At 34.3% G+C, this 19,768-nt stretch overlaps 4 protein-coding genes across 5 annotated transcripts; 2 read left to right on the top strand and 2 right to left on the bottom strand.

The window, feature by feature from the left end:
* The first annotated feature begins 879 nt into the window (after positions 1–879).
* On the top strand, positions 880–2,294 carry LOC102609002 (1-aminocyclopropane-1-carboxylate oxidase 1). Its single transcript, XM_006475390.4, has 3 exons — positions 880–1,046; positions 1,146–1,375; positions 1,474–2,294. Exons 1-3 carry the CDS (start codon positions 939–941, stop codon positions 2,066–2,068), a joined length of 933 nt encoding a protein of 310 aa, XP_006475453.1. The 5' UTR covers positions 880–938; the 3' UTR covers positions 2,069–2,294.
* Positions 2,295–3,344: 1,050 nt separating this feature from the next.
* Positions 3,345–5,173, bottom strand: LOC102612661 (uncharacterized). Of its 2 annotated transcripts, none has more exons than XM_006475484.4 (2): positions 4,748–5,173; positions 3,345–4,547 (listed from the first exon to the last, which is right to left on the bottom strand). In XM_006475484.4, exons 1-2 carry the CDS (start codon positions 4,957–4,959, stop codon positions 3,356–3,358), a joined length of 1,404 nt encoding a protein of 467 aa, XP_006475547.1. In that variant the 5' UTR covers positions 4,960–5,173; the 3' UTR covers positions 3,345–3,355. The 2 variants fall into 2 exon arrangements, with proteins under 2 accessions (XP_006475547.1, XP_024953640.1); XM_025097872.2 differs by having other exon boundaries at positions 3,345–4,646; positions 4,748–5,167.
* Positions 5,174–8,136: 2,963 nt separating this feature from the next.
* LOC102608710 (tetraspanin-2) lies at positions 8,137–10,346 on the top strand. The gene is made up of 2 exons (XM_052438696.1): positions 8,137–8,877; positions 9,863–10,346. The coding sequence occupies exons 1-2, from the start codon at positions 8,376–8,378 to the stop codon at positions 10,168–10,170; spliced, it is 810 nt and encodes a 269-aa protein (XP_052294656.1). The 5' UTR covers positions 8,137–8,375; the 3' UTR covers positions 10,171–10,346.
* Positions 10,347–11,515: 1,169 nt separating this feature from the next.
* LOC102608233 (uncharacterized) lies at positions 11,516–15,299 on the bottom strand. The gene is made up of 8 exons (XM_006475388.4): positions 15,015–15,299; positions 14,552–14,619; positions 14,184–14,331; positions 14,019–14,099; positions 13,789–13,875; positions 12,850–12,935; positions 12,271–12,391; positions 11,516–11,922 (listed from the first exon to the last, which is right to left on the bottom strand). The coding sequence occupies exons 1-8, from the start codon at positions 15,273–15,275 to the stop codon at positions 11,845–11,847; spliced, it is 930 nt and encodes a 309-aa protein (XP_006475451.1). The 5' UTR covers positions 15,276–15,299; the 3' UTR covers positions 11,516–11,844.
* Positions 15,300–19,768: the final 4,469 nt, after the last annotated feature.

A 19,768-nucleotide genomic window follows, 5' to 3' on the forward strand; every position in this document is an offset into this window, starting at 1 on the left:
AGTCCCCCAGAGTCTTATACATAGCCCATAGACTTGAGAGTCCACGAAAGTCTTCTACAGCCCATAGACTTGAGAGACAAAATTTCTAACCTTGGAAATATTTACAATAGTGGACTCATGAGTAATTGAGTATTCTCAAAACTCAGCAGCAAAAAGAGAATATTTGGATAACCCAGTATGATAATGCATAATCACCTCTAAAATTACATATAACAAGCAAATTAGGATGTTTGTCCTATGCGATTCCGACCCAAGATAATTGGATTTGTCGAGTTAACTATGTACTGGCTCTCTTGATAAATCAATAAAAAGTTCTAATTGTACAATATGAACTTAAACAAAACAAAAATAAATAAAAAATCTTATAATGGTTGACAGACACCAACAAGTGGTGAGACGCCCACTGGTAGATTTGGATCTCTAGAGATACCAAATACCAAACTTAAAGCCCCCGTTTCTCTTTGGCTGTTTGACAGCAACTGATTCAGTGCCCCTAGTTTTGCTTAAACTGATCATTTCCAATGCTCATAAACATTAAAATAATAAACAATCAAAGTTTCCCTATAATAAAATAAAGCCAATTTGTCATACATAGCATTGACATGATGGGAATTACAAGGGGCTAAGGGGAACTTTTCCTTAGAAAAATAAAAGAAGAACCATCCTTGCTTTACGAAGTGAACATGATTGACTAATTGATCAGAGAAAATCACATGGCCGGTCATGAATTGAACTTGGACCTGCACTCTTCAAGGCATCCCAAGAATTTTCCTTGCAATGATGTTAGAACTTAGAATTAACCTTTAACTACCACCACCGCATTAATAACAAAATGGTCAAAAAGGCAAAAAAAAAGTAAGAATGTGAGCACGGTCTGTAAAGCTATAAATACCCTCTTTGTTACCCATCTTTATGATCAGATAGAAACATAACAAAAGATGGAGATCCCTATTCCTGTGATAGATTTTAATGAACTTGAAGGGGAGAATAGGAAGAAAACAATGGCCCTTCTGCATCAAGCTTGTGAGAAATGGGGCTTCTTTCAGGTTAGACTTAGAGGATGATGGTGTTATCTTTATTTCAATTGAAATATCTGTGATTGCCACTTCATTGTAACTAATATAAATGCACTTTAAGCACTACAGGTTGATAACCATGGGATAGACAAAAAGTTGATGGAGAAGGTGAAGCAACTGGTGAACTCACACTATGAAGAATATTTGAAGGGAGGTTTCTATGATTCAGAGTTGGTTAAAAGCCTGGAAAAGGAAAACAAGAACAACATAAGAGATGTAGACTGGGAAAGCACCTTTTTCATATGGCATCGCCCATCCTCAAACATCAATGAAATTAGGAATCTGTCAGAGGATTTCCGGTGAGTCATTCTGATGCTCAATTACCAATGATTCTCTAACATAACTCTTCAAAATAATATGATTGTGCATACTGAGCTATATCTGATGCATAATGCAGCAACACAATGGAGGACTACATAGCTCAACTAATAAAGCTAGCAGAGAAGCTTTCTGAGCTCATGTGTGAGAATCTTGGTTTAGAGAAGAGTTACATAAAGAATGCATTCTCAGGGGAAAAGGGTCCTTCTGTGGGGACAAAAGTAGCAAAATACCCTCAATGTCCTTATCCGGAACTCGTCAGAGGACTTCGAGAACACACTGACGCGGGTGGAATCATCCTCTTGCTCCAAGATGACCAAGTTCCAGGTCTTGAATTTTTCAAAGATGGAGAGTGGGTAAAGATCCCTCCATCCAGAAACAACACCATATTTGTTAACACAGGTGACCAAGTGGAAGTTTTGAGTAATGGGAGGTATCAAAGTGCTTTGCACCGCGTCATGCCTGAAAAGAATGGAAGCAGACTCTCCATTGCAACCTTCTATAATCCTGCTAACGATGCTATTATTTCTCCAGCTATCAAACTCTTATACCCCAGTTACTACAGTTTTCAAGACTACCTGAAGCTTTACGGCACCACCAAGTTCTCAGACAAGGTCCCTAGACTTGAATCCATGAAGGAGATTGCCAATGGACACCAGATCCTCCTTTCATAAAATTATCAACTACTTAAACGATTGCTATGTAAGGGATCATCAGTTTGATGCTGTTATGTTTTCTGCATAGAATATGTTCTTTAAATTCTTAACTAGCATAAAGAGTTATGTTGTTAAATTCTAAAGGAGATGAAAATGACACTTTCTATTTCCTATGTTTATCATTCATCTATACTGATGAATATACTAATAAGGTTATAAAAATCAACCAGTTTACTTACTTCAATATGAAATCCAGTTACCAAAGAGACAACTAATTAAAGGCATAACCAAGATATTCATCAAGAAGTTGACCAAAGTATGTAAAATATTATCAAGCATTCTTACGTCACCAAAGCAAAAAAAAGAGGCCAAATAGATATTGTGAGCTGTTTCTGGTGATGTGAGAGATGAGATAAGACTAGATATTGTGAGCTGAGAAAAGGTGAGTTGGTTAAATTGGAGCCTAGGGAAGTTCAAATTGTACACAAGCACCTGTTAGGGACTCATATTTGTCCCTGTGTGGTCATGGGGTTGTGTAAAATTCAAATCATTAGTTAAAAACAGACTTATTTCTTTTTAAGTTAATTTTAAATAAAAAAAAAAGAGGGAATAGAATTGGTAATCCAAAACCACAGAGTCTCCCTGTGCAATACACTTTCTCATTTGATTGTTTAAGTCATACAAGTTGAGATATGGAAAACTACAGAAATGAAATTGGAATAAGATTTCCCAAACTGAATCATTTATGACATACTTATGTCTTCAGAATGTGTCTAGAACCAAAATAAAGAAAAGATTTCCAGTATATCATTAATAACGGGCAGGCCATGCTATCCGTAAAGTACAGTTACCTATGGCGAATTATGGGACATTTTGGGGGTATTTGACCTGGGAAAATTTTCAGTTTGCAACAGATTTAGAAATAACCCCCATCAGATTCTTAGATTTTTGGAGGTAGCATTTATTATCATTAGCATCTAGGAGGGCCAAGAACACATATATTGCAAGACATGCCCATAATAACAGCATGATTAACTCTCTGAATATTGTGAGAATAGTTATCAATCTAAACATATGAAAACCAATATAACTAGTAGTACTTTAGAGAAATGATCAAGAGTTTCAGCATAACTACAGTTTGCTTCCAGAATAGAACACGCACAGCAACACCCAAGAAATGATCTAAAGTATTGATCAATATCAATTTTCCAAGTGAAAGCTAACAAGTTGAGCAAATTTGAGTTTTCCCAAAGACTAAATCCTCACATGGCAAGCAAAAATAAAATAAAATAAATTGAATAATGGCTAAAAGTTAGCCAATTTTGATAATATGGATTTGGTGACAATAGTATTTGTGTGCTGAACAGCTTCAACCAGTAGAACCTTATGTGAAATTAACAAGGGAGCACATTTGTTGACTAAACATAACAAAAAGTTTCCAAATTTTAAAGATTTTGAAAACCTTTCAGTCAATTCCCGGACTCGGTAAACAATGTGATCAACAGAATCCTGGGTTAAATGAACATTATGATTCAATATGTTTTGGAACAGCGTAAATAACGATTCTGTCCATACCAGTTCATTGGAGATAAGACTTTGGTGGCATGGAAGACAGATGCATTTCCTTTCAGCTTCTGCTCCAGAAAGAACCTTCTGGCAGAAGGCTGAAACATGACCTGGGTGCAAGCATTCCCTCACAATCCTTGTTATCATTTCGCATACAGCATTGTTGATACCCCCTTTCCGCAGAAACAATGGAAACAACAGTGCATGCACAGCCGCCCTCTGATGGATTTTGCAGTACTCTATCATTGTACTCATAAGCACACGAGAAGCCAGTTCCTCAAGGACCAATAACTTTGGAAGGACAACCGAACAGAGGACCTGACTTGGCCAAGAAAGTTCCTCATCACTTCCATTTGATAAATGTGAAATCAAAACTGAAGCCATCTCATCATCTGCTTTCCAAGGTTCAATCACACCCAAAACAGCAAAAGAATCAACTCCTTTATCTAAACAAAGTCGACGCATTTCATTAGCTAAGCCTACAGTTTTAGAACTAGATTCAAAATTCACAATCCGCTCTCTCAAATCCCTGGCAAGTTCTTCAATCTCACTCGATAGAGTCACATTTACAGGACAATCAATCTCAATTTCACTCACTTCATGTTCAACATTCTCTCCAAGATCACTTGACAAATCCTGATCACTGTTATTTTCACAAGAACTGAAAAGCTTTCTTGAATTGAGCTCGTTGGGCAATATAGGAAGCCAAGGAAGAAGCAAATCGTCATCATTTGTCACGAAGTCCTGAATCCACCCAGGCAGAGACTCAAACTCTTCAACAACTTTTTGTTCCTCAGAATCCAAGCTCAAACCAGAAATCCGCTCATTATTTGACTCAGACAGTACATCGAGCAGATTGCGGGCAGCTCTCTTGGCCCAGAAATCGCTCCCCACATCACCACCACCACCACCCAAAACATCCCTGGCCAGCCTACATAAATCATGCCCACTAAATAACTTATTCTCAAGAGCAAGAAACGATAAGATCCTCGACTGAACAAAACAAGGTAGAGTCTGTATAAACATAACCCTGTTATAAATGTAAATCCAAAACAACCCATCAGTCACTCAAAAATTTGCCTCCCTAGCCCTAATCCTAACCAATTTAAGCAAGTTCTGTTTTCTGCTTACGTTTTAGTGGTCGGTGAAGAATATGAATCGTCAACAGTGACATTGCAGGGTTTCGTGAGCATGGCAATGAGTGAGCCTGCAGTGATCGGGCTTGAGGTTGACGATGATGACGTGGCAGTGGCACCGAAAGATTGTTGCAGCCACAGAGACGCTTTCGTTTCTGGTGTTCGGTCGTTCAGAAAAATGTCCATGAGTGGGACCCACGACTCCATTGTTTTGGTTCTCTTTCTCAGGTGTGAGCTGTGACTGAGACTTCTCTGCAAGTGTTTATTTCTTTTAGTACGAAAAGACGCGGGAAAAAATTATTTGTTTACGTTGGAGGTTGAGTTAAATAAAACTTGTTGCCAAACGGCCCCGGAACATTGGCGTCTGGCGAGCATATTCATGCCACGCGGAAACTTCTATCTCTTGCACCAAACGGACGCGTTTAGGAAATAAACCGCCTTTTGAGAGACGTGTTTCTACGATCGGCTACGGATCACGTGGCACCGCCACAGGCGATGCCGCGGGCTTTCTAGCTTGTACGTGCACACCATCGTATGGCTTTGTGTGTATTATTGTTTTGCCTGATTGCTTATTTTATTTTGATATTTTTAAGTAGTTTTTTTTTTTTAACATTAGTGTTACAATTAAACAACTATTAATATACGTCTACTCTACTCATATTTTATAAAAGTAAAAATTGGTTCCACACAATTATTTCATAATTGAGAAAGAAATTAATGTCACTAACCATTCGATCAAAAGTCGAGTCACTAAGTAATTATTCATTAAAAAAAATAATATTATTATTTTACAAGTTAATTAACGGAAGGATGAAAAAATAGCAAATTGTTATGTTATAAGGGTTAATTTAGTGATTTGTTACACTTCAATAATTCTTTTAATAATTTATTATTTTGATATAACTAGAGTATAATAATCCTTTATTTATTTATTTATCTTTTCATAAGAAGTCTCACTTATACGTCCGTGAAAGAGATTTTTGTGTAAAATCATAAGAATGAATATAACAATCAATATTCTGTTGGCACAATTGTTGTTCCCTTAGGAAAAAAAAAATAGCGACATCACATAATTGTTGTTTGCTGACAATTAGTATGTTATTTTATAATCCTTTTTTTTTTAATCTTGAAAAAGATATGAAGATCGCATATAAATCAAATTTGTTATTTTCACATTTAAAGCTTGAGAAAGAAAATTGAAGGAACGCGACTCAAGATGCACTTAATTAATTATATGATAGCAGCTCTTTGGCCCTAATTTTATCCATGTGTATATATATATATATGTACGATTTTTTATCACTTTAAATGAATATGTTAAATTTAAAAATAAAATAAAAATAATCGACAACCATAAAAAAATTTTGCATGTAAATTAAAAAGTTGTGCTACACATCTCAAATTATTTATTTCAAAAAATAATTTTAAATGATGTGACATTTATGAATTAGTTAGTAAGGACAATACAACTAATTCACTTGAATTTTGTAAAAAATTACCAACTAATTAATGAATGACATACTAGTTGGGATAGAATTTGAGAAAAAAAATTTAAATGTCTATCATTACTCATAAATTAAATTTGCTTAACTAATTTTAAATCCTAACTGTACTATTGTATGAGACATTCTTTTGTAGTTTGTCGGCATTAATATACCAATAAATAAACATGTTAAGAGATTGTTGTGTGACTTGTGTCATATATTCTCGATGATATTTTTTTAGAGTAATAATATAGTCACAAACTTTTGTACAAACAGATGTGGCATAATAAAATTAATTGAATTAAATATCTCTTACCCCACATAATTTATTTTTATTATTTTATACTTTCATTCAACCGATGAATTAATATCAACTCAGTTTGTATAAAATAAATTTATACAAGCATTTGGGACTGTATTACCACTCTTTTTTTATAATGATAAACCTTTTAGTAATGTCCAATTTGTAAAGTTGGAATATAAATTTGTACTTCAGATTGATATATTATTTAAATTTTAATATGGTATGTGTTAATTTTTAATTTTTTATATTAATGAAAAATAACAAACTTGAATTTTACCTAATAGATGTTAAATTGAAAACTTAAAAGCAACAACAGCCGGTCAACGTCCGTCAGCAGTCAGCACTAGCAGTTATTGTAACTTTGTAAGGTGGTAGCTTGTGACGGCGAAGAATTGGTTGTTGGTGCTTTTGGAATTTTAAAATTTAAATATCAATTTAAATAATATTAAGTACAAAAATAAAATAAAAATAATTTTCTATTGTTAAAATAATACCAAAATATAGACTAAACATGACCTATTTTGGGGGCTAACATAATAAAAATCAAATTTAATCCAGTTTTTTTCTGTCCAAACTAGACCCATTGGAGATGGAGGTGCAGGTCAAACACATCACAAAAATAATTTTGTCAAAATACATCATTTTTTTAAAAACAAGAGTTTGTATGAGTAACAACATTTCTTATAAGTTACAACACACTAAAAAAGTCAATAAAAGCACTTCTTTAACCTTCAAAGTGTCTTTTACTCTATTAGTTGAGTCCATTTCTCAAAATCAATTGTCTACAAAAGATAACCACATCGATGATGAAAATAATGTAATAAAATTTTTTTAAGTAATATTTTATATAGGAATAATTTTTATGCTGTTATTAAAATTTTGATCTTAATTTGGACCAGTTATTAATGAGAATTAATTCCACATGATAATAAATTATAATTTTTTTTAGATCTTGACTTAAAGAAAATTGCCGTCACATTGTAATGATTATTTATATATTACAAAATATATAAGTTTTCTTACATTAAATGTTTATAACAGAGAAATTATTTCTGTAAAATTGTTTGGGATAATAATTTATTCTTAAAAATTATTACTAAATTATTGTATAATATTTATAGAATTTACATTGAGAAAAAAAAACATAGAAAAAAATGTAAACATTTAAGTTTTTAAGATAACTTATATATCTTGATTCTTACCACTTCATAAATATATATACTAATTTTTTATGACTATATCTATCTCTTTTATTAATATTTATACTTTGGATTTGAAAAATTAACTATTAATATAGTGCATACTTGACTTGACTTGACTTTTACTTGTACTAAAAATAATTGAGTCAAAATAGTAATTTTGTTACCGTAATATAAAATTAGTTGATCTCAAATTATGATTATAAAGAAATTTTGCTGTAATAAATTAACACTGATTTATGTTATTTTATATTTAAAATTTGGTCTAATAATTTAAATTTTCTTTTAACATTTTATAACACGCGTACTTAAAATCATATATAATTTTATATTTTTTTCTTATCCAATAACACTACCAATTACACCATTATCAAAAGTAAATCAACCCATTATTAAATTTCATATCCCTTAAAAAATTTCATATCCCTTAAAAGTCTCTTATCGTATGATAACCTCATTGATGGCCTTGTACTAAATTCTTCTCCCTACCGTGAACGCTCGTTATCCAGCTACAACACCCATTTACCCAAACGAGGACTGCTCAAATCTACTTTGTCAATATATTCGTTCACAAGCTTCTTTCTAAAACCAACCAAGACTCCGTTTTCCACTTTTTAACACTACTTTTAGAAAAGCATGGGAGTATCCAACAACATAACAGCAGTCCTAAACTTCATAGCCCTACTATGCTCAATTCCCATAATAGCCTCCGGAATCTGGCTTGCATCCAAGCCGGACAACGAGTGCATCCATCTCTTCCGGTGGCCGGTGGTCCTCCTCGGGGTCCTTGTCCTCTTGGTCTCCCTCTGCGGCTTCATCGGGGCTTACTGGTACAAGGAGACTCTCTTGGCCTTCTACCTCTGCGTTATGGCCATTCTGATAGTGCTCCTTCTCGTCGTCCTCGTCTTTGCCTTTGTCGTAACCAGGCCGGACGGCAGCTACTATGTCCCCGGAAGAGCGTACAAGGAGTACAGGCTTGACAAGTTTTCCAGTTGGCTTAGAGACCACGTGGTGGATTCCAAGAATTGGAACAAGATTAGGGCTTGTCTTGCTGATACCGATACTTGTTCTAAGCTTTCCCAGCAATATGTCACCGCTGATCAATTCTTTTCTGCTCACATCTCTCCACTTCAGGCGAGTGATTAAATCTTGAATTTTTTTTTTTATTCTTTTACAATTTAGCCCAATTCTTTTCCGTAGTGTAAATAACAAGTTAATCCTGGGGAAATAGTGGCACATTTTCACTGGTTGTTGTGTAAAGAGTTTCAGGGATATGATTGATATGCTCTGTTTGTGATTTGATAGATACAGATCAGACCATCATCATCTATTGATCTTTGGAACTCACTGGAGCAACTAGGTTTATGTTCCAGTGAGTTCCAAATTTTGGACCCACTCCTTCCTTAAAATAATTTCCAGGGCCCACCATTAAACGGGTGCTTTTTATTTTTTTATTTTTTCCCAAATTTGAGGTCAATAAACCTCACATGCGGTATGCCTGTATGGCTGTATCTGTATGTGCCCCTTTTCTTGGATCAATATTTTGGGTTGTGACTATAGTATATTGGGTGTCGTACTAGAATATAAAAATACCGTCCATTCTTAGATTTAATTAATTTGTGTTAACTTTATAATTTTGACAATGTTCAGACTGTAGTGCACGATATATTTAAAGTTAGGCCCCAGTATTTGGGCTACACTAAATTAATTGATTTGCTACACTGCTTTTGGCTTAAACAAGCATGACTTCATCGACATGAGCCATCCTTTGTTGTGGGGTATATGCAATTATCTAAGAAGATGAAAATTTTTGTAACCATTATGAACCCCAGGAAAGTTTGTGCCAACAATAGGGTAATAATAAGTAATAACCAACACAACCACCTCCATTATTATGAAAGGCTAATGAATTTTGGCCCCAGATAAAGGTAATCAATCAAGCCCACAACAGCTAGCTTTGTCTTCATTGCAAAAGATAGAAAAAGGGCACGTTATGTTATTGTTGCCAGCCTTGACTTGTATGTAAAGACATGGTTAGCAGTTTGGTGGTGGGTTGCTTGCTTTTATTAAGGTTTTGATTCTTCTTTTTTTTTTCTCCCCCCCTTTGTATTTTTCACAGTCAGGATGCTGTAAGCCGCCAACAATTTGTGGGTTTAGTTATGTGAACCCAACGCTGTGGCTAAACCCTGTGAACCCAACAGGGGACCCGGACTGCTTCTTGTGGAGCAACGACCAGAGTCAACTCTGCTACAATTGCAGCTCTTGCAAAGCTGGTCTGTTGGGAAACCTGAGAAACGAATGGAGAAAAGCCAACATAATTCTGATTGTTGCAGTTGTGATTCTGATTTGGGTCTATCTCATTGCCTGCAGTGCCTTCAAAAATGCCCAGACTGAAGATCTTTTCCGCAGATACAAGCGTGGTTGGACTTAAACTCTAACCACTTGTCCAAACGCATCCCACACGCTTCACAGTTTCATAATTTTCATTATTATTCTCTGAAGAAAATGTCGGCATCTGTACATATATTCTCTTCTTCTGCTTTTATCCAGAATGTATGGTACTTGTTTTACTATCTGTTTTAATGAGAACAGAATCTTATCTGTCTATCCACCTATCTATCAGCTTTTTGCAACTTGAGATCAGATTCTTCTCTATTTCAGCGGTCATTGGAGCTTCTGGGACTCTTAAGAATATTTTTACCAACTTTACAATTTGTACCTGCGTGTGCAACTGTGCACGCACTCACATAGAGACACTGAGAGTTTCTCAAAAAGCTCCTAAAAGTGTGTTAAAAATGAAAAAGACACCGACATCGCCGACTGAGTAAAGAAACAAGTGCTTTTGGAACTTGGATGTTTCAATTCTCCCATTATGATTCAAGAGATCAAATGTTCGTTAGCTGTGTGTGTGGGGGGGGGGGGGGGGGGTTTTAAATTAATAATTTTTTATTATAGTATGTACCAACTTCGGGGATTCTCACAATGATGTTTATTAAAAACGAAAAACCTATTTCCGACAACAGAAAACTTGTGGCGGCTGGCTCTGTAGTTGGACCCGATTATAAAATAAATGAATAAAGACAAACGTTGCAGGGTTCGTTTTTGGTGGGAACAAGCTATTTTGGTCGCTTCAAGAAAATAATTATTTAATTAATATGTCATCCAAAAGAACACAAGGTGAGTTTGTTGTGTTGTCCATTAAAATGTTTTGAAGTAAGCCTAAGCATGAGCAGGTGGTGTTCGTGCCGTGTCGAATTTAAACTAATTCAAATATAACTCATTTAATAATTGTGTCAAAAAATTAAAACTCTAATCCAACAAAGAAAATAAATTACTTAATAACTTACTTAATATATATATATAGAGAGAGAGAGAGAGAGAGACACACACACACACCCCAAAATATTATTCATTTACACTATTAAAATTCTAATTGTATACATGTCTACCAATATTTTACATATTTACATTATTGAAGTTCTAAATCTATATAGAATTTATAAATAAAATATCATGTATATATTCATCCTTAAAAAAAAAAAGAGAATCATGTCTAACATTTAAGTTTTGATGACGATAATCTACAAATTGATTTATAATAAAAAAATATAATCGTGTAATTAATTGGATAAATAGGTCAAAAACTTTAATACTAATCCAACATGGAAAAAAAAATATCGACCCTAATCATGACAAATTTGACGATCTATATTCATTTATTCGTGTTGTGTTTATGTTGAATAATCAGGTCGTGTTAAATGTTGACAACTCTGCTCTCAAGCCCCCTTGTAATTAGTGCTCACATTAATATAGATGAAAAAAATATTATACAAAATCTCTATATCTAAATGTTAATTCTGCTTTTCTCCATTGTTCAATTGTACAGCGTATAATAAGATGAGTTTTGCTAAGGCCTGTATTCAGGTGACGAATGGCATTGTCCGGTACTAACAACATTAAGGCAAGTACTAAACATCAAATGCAAAAAATCTAATGTAATATCACCTTTCTGCTGCTTCTTCCACAAACAATTGGCTTTTGAGTTAGTGACATGAGGACGTAGCCAACCAAGGCAACAAGGATGCCAATCCTCAAACTTGGTGACTTAAGCTGTAGATGCCTTTCTAGAGTAAACAACATACATGGGGTCTGAGCGTCCAGGATTGGGAGATATGTCCACAGCCTGCAGATCCAAATTAGTAGACAAGTCTCTCATTACTGGATGAATGGATTAAGAATGGTTAAACTGATAAAGGATGATAAAGGCGCCTGACAAGATTTTTATTTGTTTTCAAAGATATTGTACTCAAACCACTTTGACCATTCCGACAAAGATCAATCAAGGCTAGATTTAGTGGACAGAGTAAACAGCAAATAATAATCTAAAGGTCTGTGCAGCTGCCAATGCCACCATGAAGGCCTAGATGTTTATGCTTATGAGCAGGGCATGGTCAAGGTGCTATTGTAGAAAATGAAAATAAGCAACAGCTACTTGATTTTACTAAGACAATGAACTTAAGATATCAGTTACCTGAGGAGGTTCATATCCTCCAGCATAATGGAAGTACGCTCCAACTATCATAACATGGTCAGCATCACCCGTTGACGTCCATATAGAGATTGCTTTTGTCCAAAAGCAACGATTGGAGAAGCTGCGATATAAACACATTCCACAGAGAAAAAATGTTGAATCTAGAAATGGAATATTCTCTCTTAAAAAAAAAAAAAAGAGACAAAGATTGAGATGAAGTAATTTCAGAGAAATTTTAAATCAAGAAAATTATTATTTTCATACTGATAATCAGGGCAATACATGTTTGAGGTTGTAAAATTACTTGGAAATATTGATGAAAATTCTTTGCAAAATGAACTTAATGAAAATAGTTAACTTTCTTCAATCAATAAAATTGCTTGGCTAAAAGTCAAGTCAAGTTAAGAAAAGACTCTGGAAAATCACTCTGGAAAATCACTATGACCAAGGATATGAAAGACAAATCCTTGAAGTCCTTAGGAACATTAAAGGATAACTTGAAGAAATAATTGCACATAATCAAAGATTGTAGTTAAGCTTGAAGTAAATCTTATCATATAGAGTGGACAAAAAGATCACCTTACTATTGCCAATCCACCTGGCTTAAGAACCTGGCACATCTCCTTGAAAACTTCAATAGGCTTTGTCAGATAATCAACACTTACCTGTGAGTTTTGCACTGTAGATAAATGAGTAATTTCAAGAGATTTATTTGGTGACAAGTACAGTACTTATGTGTACTTTGAAAAAGGTATTGACTGTATTGCCATTAAATATTTGACAAAGTCAATCTTAGTAGTGTAGTTGTGGCCATGCTTTCCACCACAGAGTTCAATGAGACAAAAGGAAAAGAACATCTCTGAATCTATTAAAATGCCAGAAGGCAATCTACTTCTGATCACACATGCAATATCTATTTCAAAATTTTTCACTTCTAAATTAGAAAAAGCAGTGCTTCAGATGCTTCACCATAGAAGAGATGCAACCACTTCCCATTCTTTTCCGGTACACTCTGTGATTTGAGAAAGAAACTCAAGACATTCAGTTTAGTGAGTAGAAGAAGAAAGGGTGGTCGTAGGTAAGCTGGTCTTTGCAATCATGAGTGAGTTATACATTGGCATTCCCTATGGAAATTGCTACAAAGGCACGATTCATAACATCATCCTTGATCTTCATTTAAGCATGTTTAAGCAAGTCTAAGATCTTTAACAGATCTGACAGGCACACAATTATAGTGGTCACTTTCAATACTTTCAAGCCTCAAATTGAGAAATATTCAGCAGTAATCTACTGCCTATACACATGAGGTGATGTTCTTTTCTTGAGAAGGAACCCATCAAAGGACTGTGTACTCTACTTTTTCAGTTAAGCACAAAAAAGTGGGAAAAATATATAAATTACAGATTCATTTTCTAATATTTCAGTAACAAATTTTCAAATGATATTCTGAAATCATGCGCATACTCAAAAGATTCACATGACAATGAATTATTGAAGAGATGGAAAAAGTTCGCATACCACGTTAGTAATGACGTCAAAAGAATTATCTTCAAATGGAAGTTTAGGATTTAAATTCAGGTCTTGCACAACGTACTCTGTCAGAACCTGTAATGATGATATTCTTATTATTATGAATCTCTTTTACCTCCTCGATATAAAAATAACACATACTTTTGCACTTTGCAGAGACAAAAATTGCAGAGAGTAAAGAATAGAAAACCTCACAAGAAGTTATAGGAAAATCTTACGGGATTGCATTTGAGTTCCTCTTCATTCATGCCCATTCCAACTATTCGATCTTGCTTGTATCCTGGTGGAAAATGGCTCACCTAAATGTTAAGTCATGAACAATATTAAGAGTATGTAAGTTGCATCACAGAAAGTCACTGAGGTTCAAATCAAGAATGCCTTACCCAACTGCTACACAAATCAAGTATGCTTACTCCTGGAGTGTTGCTAGGAGGGAAAACCTCTGAATAATACTTGGTGAGTGCAGCAATGGCTGGATCATCAATATGTGTCACAAAGCGAGGAGTTTCATAAAACAACGAATCTGGACTCCTGAGAATTTCAATTGTTCCGTCTTAGATATGAGAAACACAAACATGTATACAGGCTTTGAATAAAAGGTAAATTTGTAATAGTTGAAGTGCTAGTATTCACTGCAAGAATTTCAGTTAAATTAATGGAGCCTACTCAAATAAAATCCTTTTCCAGAATAAAGCCTGAACTCAAGAAATTGTTCCTAATACATGAGAAACTGGAAGTATAGAGCCTTTACTCGTCAAATCTCTGAAAATATTCCTCCTTGAAGGGGAATTGCTCCGGCCACTGCACATCCTTCAACACCTGCGAGATCGAAGTGAAGGAAACAATTAAAATAACGAGAGCCACATTCATCAATCCCACAATATCCCAAGAATCTTTAATAAGTAACTAAAAGAAACACGTCTAACACTAGAAAAATAACTGAGACCATCAAACCCAATCAAGCAAAATTGGTCACTAATTAAAAAAGGAGAAAGATGAATGAAATAAATATCAGATAAAGAATCAGAATCCTCGTCCGCAATCTTGTTTGTCCCATTTGTTCAGAAATAATTCGTTTCTAAAGCTTTTAAGAGGGAAAAACAGTGAATTAAATATGCAGATAAAGAATTTGAAGTGCAATTTCAGAATCCAAATACATCAAAGCAAGATCTCATACTTCATAAAGGCAGGCAGCTAAAAAGTGAAAAGCGAACCTGTTCAACAGCACCCCTTTGCCTTGCAGAGGCAATCAAAGAATTGGCGCCAAGGGTACCAGCCATCGTCATAAACTGAGAACAAAATGCAGCTCCTAGACCCACCACCAGACGGCGAGATGCTTTAAATCTTCTACAGTCGGACTTTTTAGACACACCAGAAACACAAGATAAACAAGTAGAATAACCAGAACTGACACCAGTTGAAACTGGAGGAAGCCTGTGTCGTTGTTGCAGTGTTAGCCGGTAAAGATTAGCCATCCTTTTATTCAAGCCAGTTTCGTAGATAATAATATTATACAAATTCGTGCGTGTAGATATATGTGGCATGTAATCCACGTGGGTTGCTAGCTACCGTACGATATGATTTGATGGACGAGAATTGCCGTAGCTTAATTTTGTCGATATTTTTTTTTGGGTTATTTTTTACCAGTCCCCATATGTTTCAATAAAATTTGGCGCATACCCTAATGTTTCAACAACTATCACCACACACCCTAATCAACAAATTCCGCAGATAACTTTGACAGAACAAGGGTAAAAAGGAAAATGATGGTTTGCTCCCGTGATCCCCAACTGAAACTCGAAGTCCACATCAAAATTTCAATTTTATAACTAAATGCTATCGTTTTATGCTCATCCAAATCAAAATCCACACAAGTACACTCACCTCACCAATCTACCAAAACTCATATTCCACACCTCACCAAATTTGTTTCAGTTTCAGTTTCAGTTTCAGTTTCATCCACCATCACCATCGTCAGTTCGTGACCGCCGAGCACCTTATCAAGAGATTCCATCTAGTGAATCTAGTCTGAGGTGGAAGTCGTATTAATCCGCAGGATCTCTAAAGATGAGTACGCCCAGATCTGATTAACTTGCAGGTATTCGAGAACAAGCCCCTCTAGAGATGAATGTGCAGCTGACTCAATCACTGTGGATTCTGCGGCATCAATCCCAGTTGCCTTTCTTCGGCCGTATTCTAAGAAGAAATCCCATTCTTGCTAAGAGCGGTAATTCCTTTAGGCCACTCACTGGAACCCCATGCCACAAAGCACCGCCGCACCGCTGGCCGCTCGTACAACAACCACAACACAAAGCCGATCGATTGGTTTGGGTATAATTTTACTTGGTCAATATTGAAATTGGAATTGATGGAAAAATATAAATTAATTTTAAAATTGATTAGATGATTTGCTAGTTTTTTTGGCATTTTAGCATGATGAATAAAATGATTTGGTGAATTCGATTAGCTATTTTGTTCGGAAAATTGGATGGCTAGTTTGGTGCATAAGGCTTGGAAGATAAAGATTGGTTTGCTATTTCATTTGCATTTATGCTTGTTTAAAACGGCGAGGCTTGGATTTTAAGAACAACGCGGTGGGCTTTGTGGGGTTGACTACAAATGAGTAAGGATTTTTTTTTTTTTGAAAATTATTGAAATAACTGAAAATTCCATCCCCTTCAAGTGCTGCACAGTTCTTTGAGGAAGTGCAATAATTGCAACAGACACTTGCCCAAATCCAATCAAATAATCCAACGAAATTTTCCTTTCACTTGCTTCAAGTAAAGAAGAAAAATTTGTAGCGGACACATACTTCTCAGCCACACCTTCATATTTCAGTAATAGCATTGGAAATAAGGGTAAACAAGTCTTTTACTCAAATAACTGACAATTCCGTCAAAGTTAACCGCAAAATTCACTAATTAGGGTGTGCGGTGATAATTGTTGAAACATTAGGGTTGGGGCCAAAGTTTGTTGAAACATATGGGGGTAGGCGAAAAATAACCCTTTTTTTTTAATGGATTAGACTATTTTTTGGTTTTTGATGGTGTGTATATGGGGTTCGCAATTTAACGGTTTAAGGTGGGCCCACCGTGAGCTTGGGTTGGGCTTTTATTTATTTTTTAAAAGTTTTTTAAAATTATTGTAAACTTAAAATGAATTAATAATAATTAAGTTATTATAATTAATAATGAATTAAAAAAATAAATATTTTAAAAATAAAATAATAAAGAAAGAAAATGAAAAAATAAAAGTTTAGAGATTAATACTTAAAAGAGAGTTTAATATTATAATTTTAAGTATATTGATTTATTATTGACATATAAATTAGAAATTCAAGTTTTCTTTTTTATTTTTTCCATTATTTTTCAATTTTGAATTTATTATTCTAATCTAGAAATTTTTTTTTTTTTTAAAATAGAGGGCTTGAGCTTAGTTCAAGCTTTTTTTTCTAACCCCTTGTCCAGACCCTTATGCGGGAGGCCCGGGCCAAAGCCCGTAGGAATGGACAAGGCCGACCCGAGCTTGAGCCGGCCCAAACTTTTTTGCCATCCCTGTGTGTGTATTATGTATGTCAGTGGCACTGGGAGTGAAGCACAAATAGTTTACGTGGCCAATTGCATTTTTCAATAAGGGTGAGCAAACCTATTCTAAATTAATAGATCAATTTGATCCAATCCAATCCAATCTTTATTTTGATGGATTGAGTGGATTATTATGAGTTAATTGGGTCAATTATTGTAGATTAATTGGGTCAATTTTACAATTAATAATTAGGTTAGATTAGGTTAAATATGATGAACCGTATAATCCAACCTAGGCCATGCAAATAATAATAATAACAATAATAATGATATGTTTATTCTCAATTGTAAAATCCTAAAAATCTAAACAACTAACCTAATTTTTAACTCTTTTTATTTTAATAGAAGAAACCATTTCATTCTCGCATATGCTCTCTATACTCTAATTTTAAAGTTAAAATACTATCTCATATAAGTAAATTTATTATCTTGTAAGTTTAATTTCAAAAGTCAATTGGTTTTAATTTCTCATTATCTTTTAGTAAACACTTAACAATATATAATTGTATATCACTTTTATTTTGTTACCAAACATGATACTAGCTAATTATCTAAAATGTCTGAATTTGAAATTTGAAAAAGAGATGTGGGATAGAAGCACATTGTTGAAATTTTCTTAATTTTAAAATAGTTGATTTTTTAGTTTTCTTTATCGGGCACTAAACAATGAATAAAATTTTCATGTTATAATAAATTTATATTATATTTTAATAAGTTTCATTTCTAAATTTATATTTTTTTTTAATTTTAATTTTGATTTGACTTTCAATCCGATCAAAACAATTCAATTCAATATTGGATTGAATTAAATATATTTGTTTAATTGGGTGAGTTGATTTAATCTCAACCCTACCACAAGTGGGTTGGATTTGCACAAACCTATCTAATCCAACCCATACTCACCCCTACATCTCGGAGAAGACAATTGGATAGGGCTTCATTTCAGATCAATTTCGCAACCAATCAATGGTGAAGCCCAAACCTGCATCCATAAGGCAGCCAAATTCAACCAAAATTTTTTTTATGTTGGCCCAACATGGCTCTCTGGCTTATTCAGCGTTTATCCACTGCATTTGATGTTTTTATTTTTAAATTTGTTTATTCATAAAAATTCTTTAATATCTCTCAAAGATCTGTATTTTTAATTTTTTCTGTTTTTCTTTGGGAAATAATTTTTTTTTAAAAGAAAACTTAATCATACGCGTCACCTTTGAATGGCATACTAAAATTTTATAGATTGTTTAGACCTTCTACATTCAAGTATTTAACTGAAAATGATATTCGCCAACCATTTAGAGGATTTGCTTAAGTCTCATATAGTTAATATCTCTAATATTCCCATCAAGGATTATATACTTAAATCAAGATCAACTCTCAATTGATATGATAATATCTCTAACACTTTCTTTCAAGACTTATATCTCACTTTGTTCAAAACGGGTCACTTAAGTATTATATAATTAATAATCTAATATCTCTGTCAATGATTGTATACTTAAATCAGGATCAACACTCAACTAATATGGAAATATCCATAACACGTTCTATCAAGGCCTGTTAAAAAAAAAAAAAAACGACTTATATCCCACTAGTATGTGAGTTTGACCATGATATCATATAAGTTTAAGCGAACTTAAGCGTTAAGGATTTGCTCAACCATTATATACTTAAACCAAAATCAATTATTAGCCAATGTGATATAATATTCCTAACCAACCCTGCGTTAACACCAACCAAGCCAATTTTTTTCATTTTTTTCTCGCGACTAAGTGAGATTCATGTGAGGGTAGAGGTGTATTGCTCATAAAATTATCGTGCACAAAAATTGAGCTCGGCTTCTAACTGATCTCTTCTCTCGTGTTAGTTCAATACTGCGTCTCAAAGTAGTATTTAATTTGTGCATGCATGTTCACCTCTAGTCTCTAGCTAGGTATCCCTTTGTTTGGTCATGTGATGTGAGTGAGTAAACTCAAAATCTACCAATAATACCAACGTACGCATGCAGCCAATTGATCCCGATCGATATTCAATAGCAGTAGGACTTGTGATTAGTAACTTTGAAAAACAACGAAAGAAAACAAACTTTGTCAGCCTGGATTGGTTGGTACGAAGGTGAACGAGCAAGTTCCAAATTTAGTGATGGAGAAGCAGCTAGCTAGCATCAACGCATGACCAGAGAATACTATAAATTAATGCTTGCAAGCTTGCAGCCACTTTAATAAAAATTGGAAGCAGGTGGTGTGAATCCAATGTCAGCACAAGTTGGCAAAAAAGCATATTGGTATTTTTATGTTTCGGTAGAGCTGCTGCTGATGCGTCTCATGTGAACTTTTGACGATGATGATGAAAGTTTTCGTCATTTCCTTTTTCATCAAGAATTTATC

Source organism: Citrus sinensis, chromosome 1, assembly GCF_022201045.2.
Source record: "Citrus sinensis cultivar Valencia sweet orange chromosome 1, DVS_A1.0, whole genome shotgun sequence".
Lineage (NCBI taxonomy): Eukaryota > Viridiplantae > Streptophyta > Magnoliopsida > Sapindales > Rutaceae > Citrus > Citrus sinensis.

Excerpts from the sequence above, each read along its gene's own strand:
- LOC102609002 (XM_006475390.4), top strand. The coding sequence starts at position 939 with ATGGAGATCCCTATTCCTGTGATAGATTTTAATGAACTTGAAGGGGAG. Across the intron at positions 1,047-1,145 it reads AGAAATGGGGCTTCTTTCAG|GTTGATAACCATGGGATAGA; the intron begins GTTAGACTTAGA and ends TAAGCACTACAG. Across the intron at positions 1,376-1,473 it reads AATCTGTCAGAGGATTTCCG|CAACACAATGGAGGACTACA; the intron begins GTGAGTCATTCT and ends TGCATAATGCAG.
- LOC102612661 (XM_025097872.2), bottom strand. The coding sequence starts at position 4,959 with ATGGAGTCGTGGGTCCCACTCATGGACATTTTTCTGAACGACCGAACA. Across the intron at positions 4,647-4,747 it reads TCTTCACCGACCACTAAAAC|GGTTATGTTTATACAGACTC; the intron begins GTAAGCAGAAAA and ends CATTTATAACAG.
- LOC102608710 (XM_052438696.1), top strand. The coding sequence starts at position 8,376 with ATGGGAGTATCCAACAACATAACAGCAGTCCTAAACTTCATAGCCCTA. Across the intron at positions 8,878-9,862 it reads CATCTCTCCACTTCAGGCGA|GATGCTGTAAGCCGCCAACA; the intron begins GTGATTAAATCT and ends TTTCACAGTCAG.
- LOC102608233 (XM_006475388.4), bottom strand. The coding sequence starts at position 15,275 with ATGGCTAATCTTTACCGGCTAACACTGCAACAACGACACAGGCTTCCT. Across the intron at positions 12,392-12,849 it reads GGTGGATTGGCAATAGTAAG|CTTCTCCAATCGTTGCTTTT; the intron begins GTGATCTTTTTG and ends TTTATATCGCAG. Across the intron at positions 11,923-12,270 it reads GAGGATATGAACCTCCTCAG|GCTGTGGACATATCTCCCAA; the intron begins GTAACTGATATC and ends TTGGATCTGCAG.